Source organism: Solanum pennellii, chromosome 8 (assembly GCF_001406875.1).
Source record: "Solanum pennellii chromosome 8, SPENNV200".
NCBI lineage: Eukaryota > Viridiplantae > Streptophyta > Magnoliopsida > Solanales > Solanaceae > Solanum > Solanum pennellii.
The window spans coordinates 1,636,638-1,649,196 of record NC_028644.1 but is presented as its reverse complement, the minus strand read 5'-3'; the positions used below and the strand labels follow the sequence as shown (position 1 = coordinate 1,649,196).

The window sequence follows — 12,559 nt, the reverse complement described above, 5'->3', positions numbered from 1 at the left end:
CAATATGATGCCATGTAATGATATGTCTCAGAATACCCAGTACTCACTCAACCGTATATACATGATACTCCTCGGAAATACATCGAGAGTTCATGACCCATGGGGGACTCGCGAGGTCCATATACCGACACGGACGATCTCCACGTGTCTGTGCGGACGATCTCAACGCACTATCATAATATCAAACAATTTTCGCACGGACGGTCTCCACGTGCCCAAATTACAATCTTAACATCTCACCATCCCCAGCACGGACGATCTCCACGTGCCCAACTTATACTCAGTCTCATGTCTATGCATGTGCACAATATTATTTCAATAGAGGGGATGATGATGCATCTCAATCAATCAATATGAACATAATACATAACCACCTCAATTATCACAACTATACGGGTGAAATAAATAAAACACAATCACACAAGGAATTCAAGTCAATAATATATCAGCTAATGCCCATATGCTTTGGCATTCTCAAATTTCAATCCACATTCTATAATAGTAATTTTCCTTTTTATAACACCGGTACTCGTACCAATGCCCGTCACACCATTGATACGAGACCACCATCCTTCCCCCTTACCCCTTTGTCTATTTCCATTTTTAATCTTTAATTAGGAAAACGTCCTTCAACAAGTCTAAAAGTCTTAACATACCTCAAGTGTCGAGCTCGTGTCACGAATCCTCAAGATAGTTCCTTCCCTTTTCGTTAAGTTTTGGAATGTTCACGATCTACCAATGATGCAATATTCATAAGTAAGCGAGTTTGTGGACATTCAAATTATTATAGGTATTTCATAGATCCTAAACTCACTCATATCTCTAATCAAACGCCAAATCTTGGTATAATTTATATGCCAATTCATCAAATTTCAAGCCAAGAACTTAACCTTAACCTCTCCAAGTACCCTAGATTCAATGTTAAATCATATAATATACACCTAATATTTAATTACCTATCTCAATATCTTAAAAACTAGTAACTAAATTTGATAAATAGATAAATAAATAAAAAAAAACAATATAAGAGAATAACGATTTGCACTGTGAACGAGACTGTGTTCTTTCTTTCTCCAAACTAATATGGCCAATTTCTATCCCTTTAATAATAATACATTCAATGCCAATCATTGGCATAATTGCCTAATGATTGGCTAACAAGTTTGTCCCCCCCTCCACCATTTACTAACACAATACACAGCAACGAAAATTGAAAATTCGTCAACTACAATTTCAACCCTACTGACCGGTTTTTCTCGAATCCAACCCCAACAATATAATACATATAATGAATCGTTTTATACTAAAATAGATTATCCAATAATTCATGTAAAGTTACAGATTCTGAGAAGGGCGGTTGTACCTGAACGTGTTCTTCTCAGATGCCAAGGAGAAGTTTCTCCAATTTTTGTTTTCCTCAGATTATGATATAAAAATTTTAACCCACTAATTTATTCCAATACATGGTCAAGTAATAAGGTATTAAATTAATTATATATATGACCCACTAACTATTAACTATATACTAATTTAATAAAAATTTCCTCAATTAGGCACTCGTAGTTACCGAATAGTTAAAATATCCCCCTTTAATTTTCCAAAAGGAGTCAAACTAGTCCTAGTTCTCAAAACGACCTAGCAGGTCGTTACATCACCTACCACTTAAACAAACGTTCGTCCTCGAACGGGAAAAGAAAAGAACTAACCTGAACGCTCAAAAAGATGAGGATATTTACTCCTTATGTCTGACTCTGTCTCCCATGTAGCCTCCTCCACTGGACGGTGCTTCCACTGAACCTTTACTGAAGCAATCTCCTTGGACCTTAGCTTCCGAATTTGCCTATCCAAAATGGAGATCGGCTCTTCCTCAAAAGTCAAATTCTGATCAAGTAACACTGAATCCCATTGAATCACATGATCACCACCCTGATGATACTTCTTAAGCATGGAGATATGAAATACAGGATGAACACCTGACAAACCAGGTGGCAAAGCCAACTGATACGCCACCTCACCAATACGCTCCACAACCTCGAAAGGACCAATGTACCTTGGACTCAACTTGCCCTTCTTTCCAAATCTCATCACACCCTTCATGGGTGAAACCTTAAGTAAAACCCTCTCTCCAACCATAAACTCCAAATCACGAACCTTCCTATCTGCGTAACTCTTTTGCCTGCTTTGAGCCATGAGAAGTCTATCTTGGATCAACTTGACCTTGTCCAAAGACTCCCTCAACAAATCTGTACCCCATGGTCTAACCTCGAATGCATCAAACCAACCAATTGGAGATCGACATCTCCTACCATACAGAGCCTCAAATGGTGCCATCTCGATGCTCGAATGATAACTATTATTGTAAGAAAATTCCGCTAATGGCAAGAACTGATCCCAGTGACCACCAAAGTCAATCACACATGCTCGCAACATGTCCTCAAGAACCTGAATAGTCCGCTCAGACTGACCATCAGTCTGAGGGTGAAAGGCTGTACTAAGATCCACCCGAGTTCCCAACTCTTTCTGCATAGACCGCCAGAAATGAGATGTAAATTGAGTGCCACGATCTGAAATAATAGAAATAGGAACCCCATGCAAACGAACTATCTCCCGAATATAGATTTTGGCTAACTTCTCTGAATTATAGGTCGTCTGAACTGGTACAAAGTGTGCAGACTTAGTCAGTCGATCCACAATGACCCATATAGCATCAAACTTACCCAAAGTACATGGCAATCCTACCACAAAGTCCATAGCAATACGCTCCCACTTCCACTCAGGTATAGGCATTCTCTGTGTCACACCTCCAGGCTTTTGGTGTTCATACTTCACTTGCTGACAATTCAGACACTGGGATACAAAATCTACTATGTCCCTCTTCATACGACACCACCAATAATGTTGCTTCAAGTCACGATACATCTTAGTAGCCCCCGGATGAATAGAGTACCTCGAACTATGAGCCTCCTCCATGATCAATCTAGTCAAATCACCTGTACGAGGAACACATATACGACCCTTTCTCTGAGTCGAAAGGCATATCTACAACCATCCAAGCATCCCCTATATCGATACGTATCCCTGCAAAATTCGCCAGTGCAAAACTCTCTGTGTAGACTCTGGTATATCAACTGGCGTTTCGTGGCATCTGCAACATGTACTCCCATACACATTTCTGGCAGTTCCATCCATGGCGGAATGCTTCTTGCTTTTTCCTTTATCCTTCATTTTCATTGTTAACTTCTAGGGTTTCAGTTGTTTTGGGAATTAAGGTAACTGCGGGAATAAGAAGTACTTTTTGGGCAAATTTTGAACATTTATTCCGTATATATATTACGTAGAGCTGTCGAAATGCATTGACTCAACTCAATTCGACAGAGCCCTAATGGGCTAAAGAGTTAAATGAGTTGAAATGTGTTGATTTGATTATCTAAATGGGCTATAAATAGTAGTCTAATCCATCTCTAAGTGGGCCACATATTGGAATGGATTGGCCCTCTAATAAAAAAAGGGACAACATTTTTTTCTTTAAAAAAATATGAACGTTTATAAATTACATATATTTCAATGTATATTTACAAAACAAATATATAATATCCAAGATACAATATTCGTAAGTTTCATTCAAGCAAAAAAGTTACATGATTATTATTTTTCATATACAAGACAACAAAGGCGAAGTGAAAAATCGGGCATAAAAACAAAAGTAAAAGAGATCAAAGATTCATAGTTGTAATGGACTTGGGCTAATAAGAAATTTAGTAGGCTAAAATGTAATAGATATGTAAAAAATATAATATTGATTTTATATTGATATTTTAAAAATATTTATTGATGAAATATTAACAAGTAAAATACTACTTATAATAACCATTTTTAAAGTTCAAAGTCCGCGAGGTGTCCTATGAGGCTTGCGGGTTGGACCTACGAAGGCGCAGACCGAATGAGGTTGGGCTAAAAAATCTCATTCCTAAATGGATTGAAAAAATTAAGCTCAACTCCATTTAATTTAATGATTGGATTGGACCCGCCTAGCGAGCCAAATCCATTTTAATAGCTTGTCTAAATATATTTTTGTTTTTAGTTATCATTTTAATATCTCAAAAATATATAATTATTTTTTATATATTTATTCTTAAAATAATTAATCCAAACATCATCTTTTTGTTATTTCGTTTTATAATTTCTTTTGTGATTAGTAGGTAATAGATATTCTTTGGTCATGTACATGTTAGGATCAAAGTTTAAAATATGAGGTGATAACTTTATTCTTAAAGCACACACACTTAGTTTGGAGATGATAAAATTTTAATATAATACACTTAGTTTGGAGATGATAAAATTTTAATATAATAATTACATTCATGTATTTTTGTGGTGCAATTCATAACTTTTTTATCTATTTATTCTAACGTTCAATTAAATAAACCAACTAATAACTTTTTTATCTATTTATTCTAACGTTCAATTAAATAAACCAACTTAAAGGCATGGTTTTTTTTACCTCGAGATTAATTAGTTCATTACGTGGCTAACACTTCAACAAAGATAGCAACATTTTAAGGACTTAGAAAATTGGGGTATCATGGTACCTAAAATGTTTTTCAAAAGTGACATTGGAATTGATGAACTGTATCTTTATTTATAATGTGAGTCTTCTCTTGAACTAATTGTGGAGGTCGATGATTGCAACTTAATAGGTAAGTTTGAAATTGGGATGAAGAAGTCATCCGATAACTATTGTTGCACGTATGTGCAAGTTCAAAACTGAGATATTCTCACAGTTATTATGATTTGTTATAATCGAGCCAACAGTCTTTTAGAGATAACTTCTCTAACTCCACAAAATAGTAATGAAGTATGTGTACATTATACCCTCATTAGATCCCATTTATGGGGTTTCATTAGGCATGTGTGTCGTGGTAATTGATCGTAAATTTTTACTTCAAACAAAGGCTATATAGATAGTCGACTCTCTTTCTTTATGATGTAAGGTTAAGGTCAGCATACACTCCACCCTCACCAAATTTCACTTATGTTGCACGTGTTTCATTGTTGTTGGTAACTAGTTGTAAAGGACAATCCATAAATATACATGCAAGGTTTACTTTGTCAATATGTACAAGCCACAAACGTTATTTTCACCAAAATGTCAACAAGTATATGTAAAATCGATATTGTATAAAATGTGTATAATTATATATAGATGATGTACACCTATGTATCAGACACGCATATAGTTTGTTAATATAATAAAATATATATTACAAATCGATTTCTTTTCAATCTCAACTAATTGGAATCTCACATGAGCACTCTCAATATCTAAAATAAGTTCCTGTCAGTATTTAAAATTGTTTTAGTGTATTATTTATTAGAAGTGAACCACATTTATGCCACGTGAATCATATATATATATATATAAGAAAGGAAGAAGTATTAATTTATGTAACTAATCATGGATGCTTACCATTCGAGCAAAATGATTTTGCGTCATATATGTAATTGTAGTTTATTTCTATATAAAATATAAAAATAATAATTAAGTAATTTTTTTTTAAAAAAAATTATATTTTGAAATTTCACTTCTCTAAACCCTAAATAACAACATTCCCATCTGTATATAAGACTAAAATTCATCATCTCTACAACGAAGGCCGCAGCTGCTTACCAGAAAACCCTAGTTTTTCTCTTCCATGTGAGTAATCTCTCTCTGCTTCTGCTTATTTCTCTCTATGAATGAATTATGTGTTTAATAATATTATACATCGATAACGGTGTGCAGAAGTTAGGTGCAAATCAGCAATGGCGGTACCTCTGTTGACCAAAAAGGTAGTGAAGAAGAGGGTTAAACAGTTCAAAAGGCCTCAATGTGACCGCAGAATCACTGTCAAGGTACTTTTTCTGTTTCAGTATTCCTGATTTTTCAATCATGCTTATATTTTGTTTTGTTGAGTGAGAAACGCACGTGTTTGTATGACATTGTTCTGCGCCTTAGTGTTACTAGTTTGAATTGTTGAGATGTTGGAGAAATTTGTCTGTATGAAGCTCATTGTGAGTTGATCTGATCTATTTTGTCGGTTTTGGTTCACCGAATTAGTTGGTTATTGAACTACTAGATGACTTGTGATCAAGCTGATCTGAATTGCGGTTGTGTTTAGAATTGAAATTAATACGGAGGAATCGAATTTGGATATGTTTATGTTCTATTGTTTGTACTGGTATTCAGTTTATGTGAAGAGTGATATGAAAAAGATTGTTAGATTTGTTTTATTTAGTAAAATGAGTGTCCATATGAGTTTAATATTGGGAAGTAAGTGAGTTATTGAGATGTAGCCAGGGGTTTACCTCAATGAAGTTCAGTTTGAGTTCATCTGCCAGACTTTGGTTGATAGGTTTGTCTAATGATTAGTTGAGGTGCCAGTAAGCTGACTCAAATAATGTACGTGAGGAGTAGAGTGAGTTTGGTATAGTTTTTATTTTTGTTCCTTACTGGCGTTCTGTTTATGCAAGCAGTAACGCTAAAAGTACTGTAGTTTTTGCTGTGTGATTTGTTTATGCAAAATGGTGTGATCATGTTTATTCACCTGTACTGTTAGTATTCAATGATGTATCGGAACATGCACTACCATCTGATCTCTATTGCATCTTTATGGCTACTTATGTGATAATTTGCGATTCGCTCTTCCTTCATCGTGTATTATGTGATTGAGAATCATTAAATTCCTGGGTGACCGTGGGGAAAACTAAATAAAGACTAATAACAGGCTAGTGAGAACAGTTGTTCTAGGTGATGGAATGACTATTCTATTTAAATGGAGTAACAGGGATTAGAGGGCGTAAATCTGCTCTTTAACAGATGAAGAAATGAGAACAACTCTTAGGTTACTCTTTCAGAATTCAAACTTACTTTTCCAGTAATTCTGCTCTTTCCTGTTTAAAAATGAAAATGCGCCTTTGGTATACTAGAATTGAGTCTTGAAGTTTAGTCTAAAAGATGATCAGGGAAAGATTATTACTTTTCCTTTGGTATCCAAGAAACATAACTACCTCATTGCTATGCATTTCATCTCAAGGAAGATTTAAAATACTGAACAGGTACGGCAACAGTTTTAGTTCCTGTTAATATGACTTCTATTACTCCGTTCTCTGACCCTCTCTGAACTTTGTTAGAGAAATGAGAACCATTGAACTTTATGTATAGCATATTTTGTGTAATTAGTTGGCTGTTCATAGAATCATGCTGTTTAATTGGTTTGGTTTGTAGCTAGCAATCTCTGTTAGGCATTTCCCTTTCATCTACTCTATTTGAACTCCACATGGCTCACCAAATGAAACTAACTATTGAATTTATCAATACAGCCAAGCTGGCGCCGACCAAAAGGTATTGATTCTAGAGTTAGAAGAAAGTTCAAGGGATGTGTCTTGATGCCCAACATTGGATACGGGTCCGACAAGAAGACCCGTCACTATCTTCCCAATGGATTCAAGAAGTTTGTTGTGCACAATGCAAGTGAGCTTGAGATTCTGATGATGCACAACAGGTAATGCAACAAGTAAAGTGTTTTCCTTCCTAATCATTTGAGCACAGAGATTTCTCTCGTCTTTTATCTTTGCTGTCAAGTGATCACATTTTTTTGTGTCACAGAACTTACTGTGCGGAGATTGCACACAATGTGTCCACAAAGAAGAGGAAAGAAATTGTGGAGCGAGCAGCCCAACTTGATGTGGTTATAACTAACAAGCTCGCCAGGCTGCGCAGCCAGGAGGATGAATGAGTATTTTGAGCTTGCGAAGAGATTTTTGCCCTTTAGAAGAGATCTATATATTCAGTGTTTGAACTTTTTCCCTGTGTTTTGACTGCAAACCAGTTTTCTATTTTCTTATATGTCGGTTTTGAACAACCCAATTGGTTTCAATTGTTTAAATCATCAGATATTGGTTTTCCTACATCTTTTTTGTGACTTGCTGCATTACTGCTGATCTGCAGATTAGGACAGATGATCTTATATTGTGCTATACAAGTTCATTTTTCGATATCTGTATCCCTTTTGTTAATGATTGATATTTCTCTCATCCTGTATAGGTAAGAGAAAATATCCAAATTGCATATAGATTTTACTCCAATTAAGGATCAAATGCTTAAACGTTGTTTATGAGATATTGATAGGGGGTATGAGATGCCAAAAGTGGACAGTCTATAATAAGGTTGGTTATTGATACTTTGACAAGTTAAAAATGTTTAGCGGACATAATGGAAAGAGCGTAGTGGATTGCATCAACAAGTTAGTTCAATAATCTATTTTTCAGTGCTGCTGAGATACCTGCTAGCTACCTAGGAAAGAGTTCCATTCACTTATCAGTAGATGATTAAATGTAAAGAGAATATTTGGTGCAAAGCTCAACAAGGCAACTCTTACTTATCGTTGAATAACTGAACACAATTGAGGGCCTAATACCACATTACTCCAACAGACTTCATCTGTAGTCGAACTATCATACTGATCAAAGAAGCAGGCAGAAGATGTACAGTGTGAACATAGATGGAGCTTCACGGAGGAATCCTGATATAAGTTGTTGGAGTTTGTGTGTGAGAGATGAAAAGGGTGATAACCTACAAGCAGAAGCTAAAGCAATGAAAAAGAGAGATATTGTCTTCAAAAACTTCTAAGATATGGATAGCCAAAATTAAAGGATTGTGAATCAACAAAATGCAACAAAAGAATGAGAAAGAGAGACAGAATAGGAGTTCAAAATTCTTCGGGGGAGGATTGTGTTAAAATACTAACACAACGTCTTGTCTGATTCAATCTCATCTATTGCTTTCGAATTGGCTGAAAAAGTATTTTCATATCACTTCGAAAGGTAAGTGTGTCTAAATCTTCTATAGTAAGTAGTTGTTCTACAGGCTGTGGTATTTTGTTGAGCAACAATCAGTAGAGAAAACACATAGAGAACGGAATGAGATTTTAACCTGATAGAAAGGTATATTATATGTATATTATTACTTGATGGCTTAGGTGCATAACTTAAGCATGGTAAGAAAACAGATGTTGTCACACCGGGGTTAAGCAGACAGACGAAACAAATTGGTAACAGCTAGATTCTACAAATGATGAGTACTTCAACAAAATGTAGAGAAAATACCATTAGAAGTCATACAAAGAAAAGTGCAGCATAACCAAGAACATAGAACGAAGTGCAAACACATGTTTCAACACCAACAGAATTCAACCCACATAAAAGTTTTTACTAGTACACAACATAAAGACTGAAGAAAATAAAAACAGACCGGCATTTTACAGCCTACATCATTGCTCAGTACTCCTCGTCATCTTCACCATCTGCTTCATCATCACCTTCAGCACCAACCTCCTCATAATCCTTCTCAAGGGCAGCAAGATCTTCACGTGCTTCACTGAATTCACCTTCCTCCATACCCTCACCGACATACCAATGCACAAAAGCACGCTTGGCGTACATCAGATCAAACTTGTGGTCAATACGTGAGAAGACCTCAGCAACACTTGTTGAGTTGGAGATCATGCACACAGCCCTCTGTACCTTAGCAAGGTCACCACCAGGAACAACAGTTGGTGGCTGATAGTTGATACCACACTTGAATCCTGTGGGGCACCAGTCAACGAATTGGATGGTGCGCTTAGTCTTGATGGTGGCCACAGCAGCATTAACATCCTTTGGCACCACATCACCACGGAACATGAGACAGCAAGCCATGTACTTGCCATGGCGAGGGTCACACTTAACCATCATAGAAGATGGCTCAAAGGCACTGTTAGTGATTTCTGCAACTGAAAGCTGCTCATGGTAGGCCTTCTCAGCAGAAATGACGGGGGCATATGAGGAAAGCATAAAATGGATCCTGGGATAGGGGACAAGATTGGTCTGGAATTCATTCACATCAACATTCAGAGCTCCATCAAACCTCAAAGAAGCTGTCAGAGAAGATATAACCTGCACAGGTTGCAAAACATTAGTACCAGCTAATTGGAGCTAATTGATTCCAAACACCAATATAGATTTCTACATTACCTGTGAGATAAGGCGATTGAGATTGGTGTAGGTAGGGCGCTCAATGTCCAATGAGCGCCTGCAAATGTCATAGATGGCTTCATTGTCCAAAAGGATTGACACATCAGTGTGCTCAAGTAGAGAATGAGTTGACAGGACACTGTTGTAAGGCTCAACAACAGAAGTTGAGACCTGTGGTGAGGGATAAATTGTGAAACCAAGTTTGGATTTCTTTCCATAGTCAACTGAGAGACGCTCCAGCAGAAGTGACCCAAGACCTGAACCGGTACCACCACCAACAGCATTAAAGACAAGGAACCCCTGAAGACCAGTACAGTTGTCTGCAAGCTTTCGGATGCGATCCAAGCAGAGATCAACTATCTCTTTCCCAACTACAAGGAGAAAAAAAGAAAACTATCAGTTTTTAAAACCAAATTATTTGAGTTAAGAGTTGGTGAGGAGTTTAGCTTACTGGTATAGTGGCCACGAGCAAAGTTGTTCGCTGCATCTTCTTTGCCACTTATGAGTTGTTCAGGGTGAAAGAGCTGACGGTAAGTTCCTGTCCTCACTTCATCAATGACAGTGGGCTCAAGATCTACAAAGACAGCTCTAGGAACATGCTTTCCAGCTCCAGTTTCACTGAAGAAGGTGTTGAATGCATCATCACCCCCTCCAACAGTTTTGTCACCTGGCATCTGGCCATCAGGCTTTGGAAAACAGAAGAAAGAATATTAGCAAATCAGAACAAGCTGCTGGAGATCCATAAAATTTAAACCACAAGGAAACAATTAAAGTTCATTGCAGAACACAATAAACCAAACTAGTCCAAGGACGACAAGTTGGAAAAAGAAAGTTCCCAGGAAAAGCCATCAACACATAGAAATATAACCAAGGAACATCAATGGAGCATCATACATCAGCTCAAACATACGAGACGCCAAATAAAATATACTACAAATATACACCCACTTCAAAATTAATCATGTGAACATGCACAACCATACATCTACAGATTTAACCAAACAAGGATATAATATATCCAACATCAGAACCCACTCAATCTAAAGTACAACACACGCATGTAAACTGAATTGATACAATAACATATCTCATTAGAGCATTCCAGGATCATCTAACCTAAACATCAACAAGTTCCAAACAAATTATTTAACAATCGGATTCATATGATTTCAACCATTAAATAATTCAATCAGATCTACCGAAACAGTTCCACATTTCAAATCATACTACAGATCTAACCACCGTATATCCCTACAGATCTACTTTTAACATGTTCACATTCTACACCAGGCAACCTTTAGATACTATATATCAATCAGATCTATCACATTTTTAATCAACCGGACAGTTACCAAACCTATATCTAAAGTACTTCACCAGATCTACAAAAATTTCTCACATTTGAATTCAGCCGGACATCTATCAAATCTATATCTAAAATATTCTACCAGATCTACTGAAAACACATACATTACCAGTCATAAATCATCAACCAGAACTGTAGCATTTTTTTCACATTTGATATCAATCGGACAGTCTACATTCTATCAGATCTACTGAAAAAAACTCACATAATCGTAAATAATCAATCAGATCTACCTAAAATGCACATGTTCCTTCAATCTAAACATACATAACCTAAAAACAAATTAATCAACCAGATCCGGAATATACTTCACATTTCCAACGAAATACAAAGCAAAACTCAAACGAAATCCGATAAAAATTCAAAAAAAAAATAGAAAATTATACCTGAATGCCGTGCTCGAGGCAGTAAAGTTCCCAGCAAGCATTTCCGACCTGAATACCGGCCTGACCAATGTGGATTGAAATGCACTCTCTCATTTTCGATATAGAAATTGAAAAAATCGAAACCCTAAAATTCAAAGGAAGAAGAGAAGGACGGCGTTTATCAAGACGCCGTTTCTAAACAAGGAGAAATTGAAAGTTTCGAAATTTCGAATTGTGAGATTTTGATAAACTGAAGAGCTCCTTTTTTTATAGGAAAAAAATGGGGAAATGGATATCGGGTTAACTAATTCGGGTCATTAACTACGGTTAATATTGTCTCCGAAAATTACGAGTTTAATGTTAACCGTGGGTTAAGTTAAATGGTGTAGCCCGCGCTGTTTTTTTTTTTTGAATTATTTTGAATTAAAAGTTTTTTTCCTTCATTAAAATTGTGGAGTAATACACTTTTTACGGAAGAAATGTAATTACATAATTAATTACTATTATTTGATTGGTGGAAGTTATCGAGTTTATTTTATTCATATTCTACGTTTAATTTGTGTATTTCTTTGTATTTACTTTATTTACTAAGCGTGTCTGATTTTTGATATTCTTAGTCAATGAATGTAATATTAACTTTATCTCATAAATCGACATAATTCGTACGTACTCTGATTTTTGAGTCAGTGAATGTAACACTAAGTATTTGTTTGGATTGACTTGTTATTTTATGTGCTTTTAAGCCAAAATAGTTTTTAAACGGTTTTAAAGTGTTTGG

The 12,559-nt window shown here is 36.0% G+C and overlaps 2 protein-coding genes across 2 annotated transcripts; one reads left to right on the top strand and one right to left on the bottom strand.

Annotated features, from left to right (window-relative positions):
- Positions 1–5,540: 5,540 nt before the first annotated feature.
- LOC107026744 (60S ribosomal protein L32-1-like) lies at positions 5,541–8,034 on the top strand. Its single transcript, XM_015227823.2, has 4 exons — positions 5,541–5,695; positions 5,783–5,892; positions 7,360–7,541; positions 7,646–8,034. Exons 2-4 carry the CDS (start codon positions 5,803–5,805, stop codon positions 7,773–7,775), a joined length of 402 nt encoding a protein of 133 aa, XP_015083309.1. The 5' UTR covers positions 5,541–5,695; positions 5,783–5,802; the 3' UTR covers positions 7,776–8,034.
- A 1,070-nt stretch (positions 8,035–9,104) lies between these two features.
- Positions 9,105–12,029, bottom strand: LOC107028341 (tubulin alpha-3 chain-like). The gene is made up of 4 exons (XM_015229371.2): positions 11,803–12,029; positions 10,502–10,736; positions 10,051–10,421; positions 9,105–9,972 (listed from the first exon to the last, which is right to left on the bottom strand). The coding sequence occupies exons 1-4, from the start codon at positions 11,893–11,895 to the stop codon at positions 9,316–9,318; spliced, it is 1,356 nt and encodes a 451-aa protein (XP_015084857.1). The 5' UTR covers positions 11,896–12,029; the 3' UTR covers positions 9,105–9,315.
- Positions 12,030–12,559: the final 530 nt, after the last annotated feature.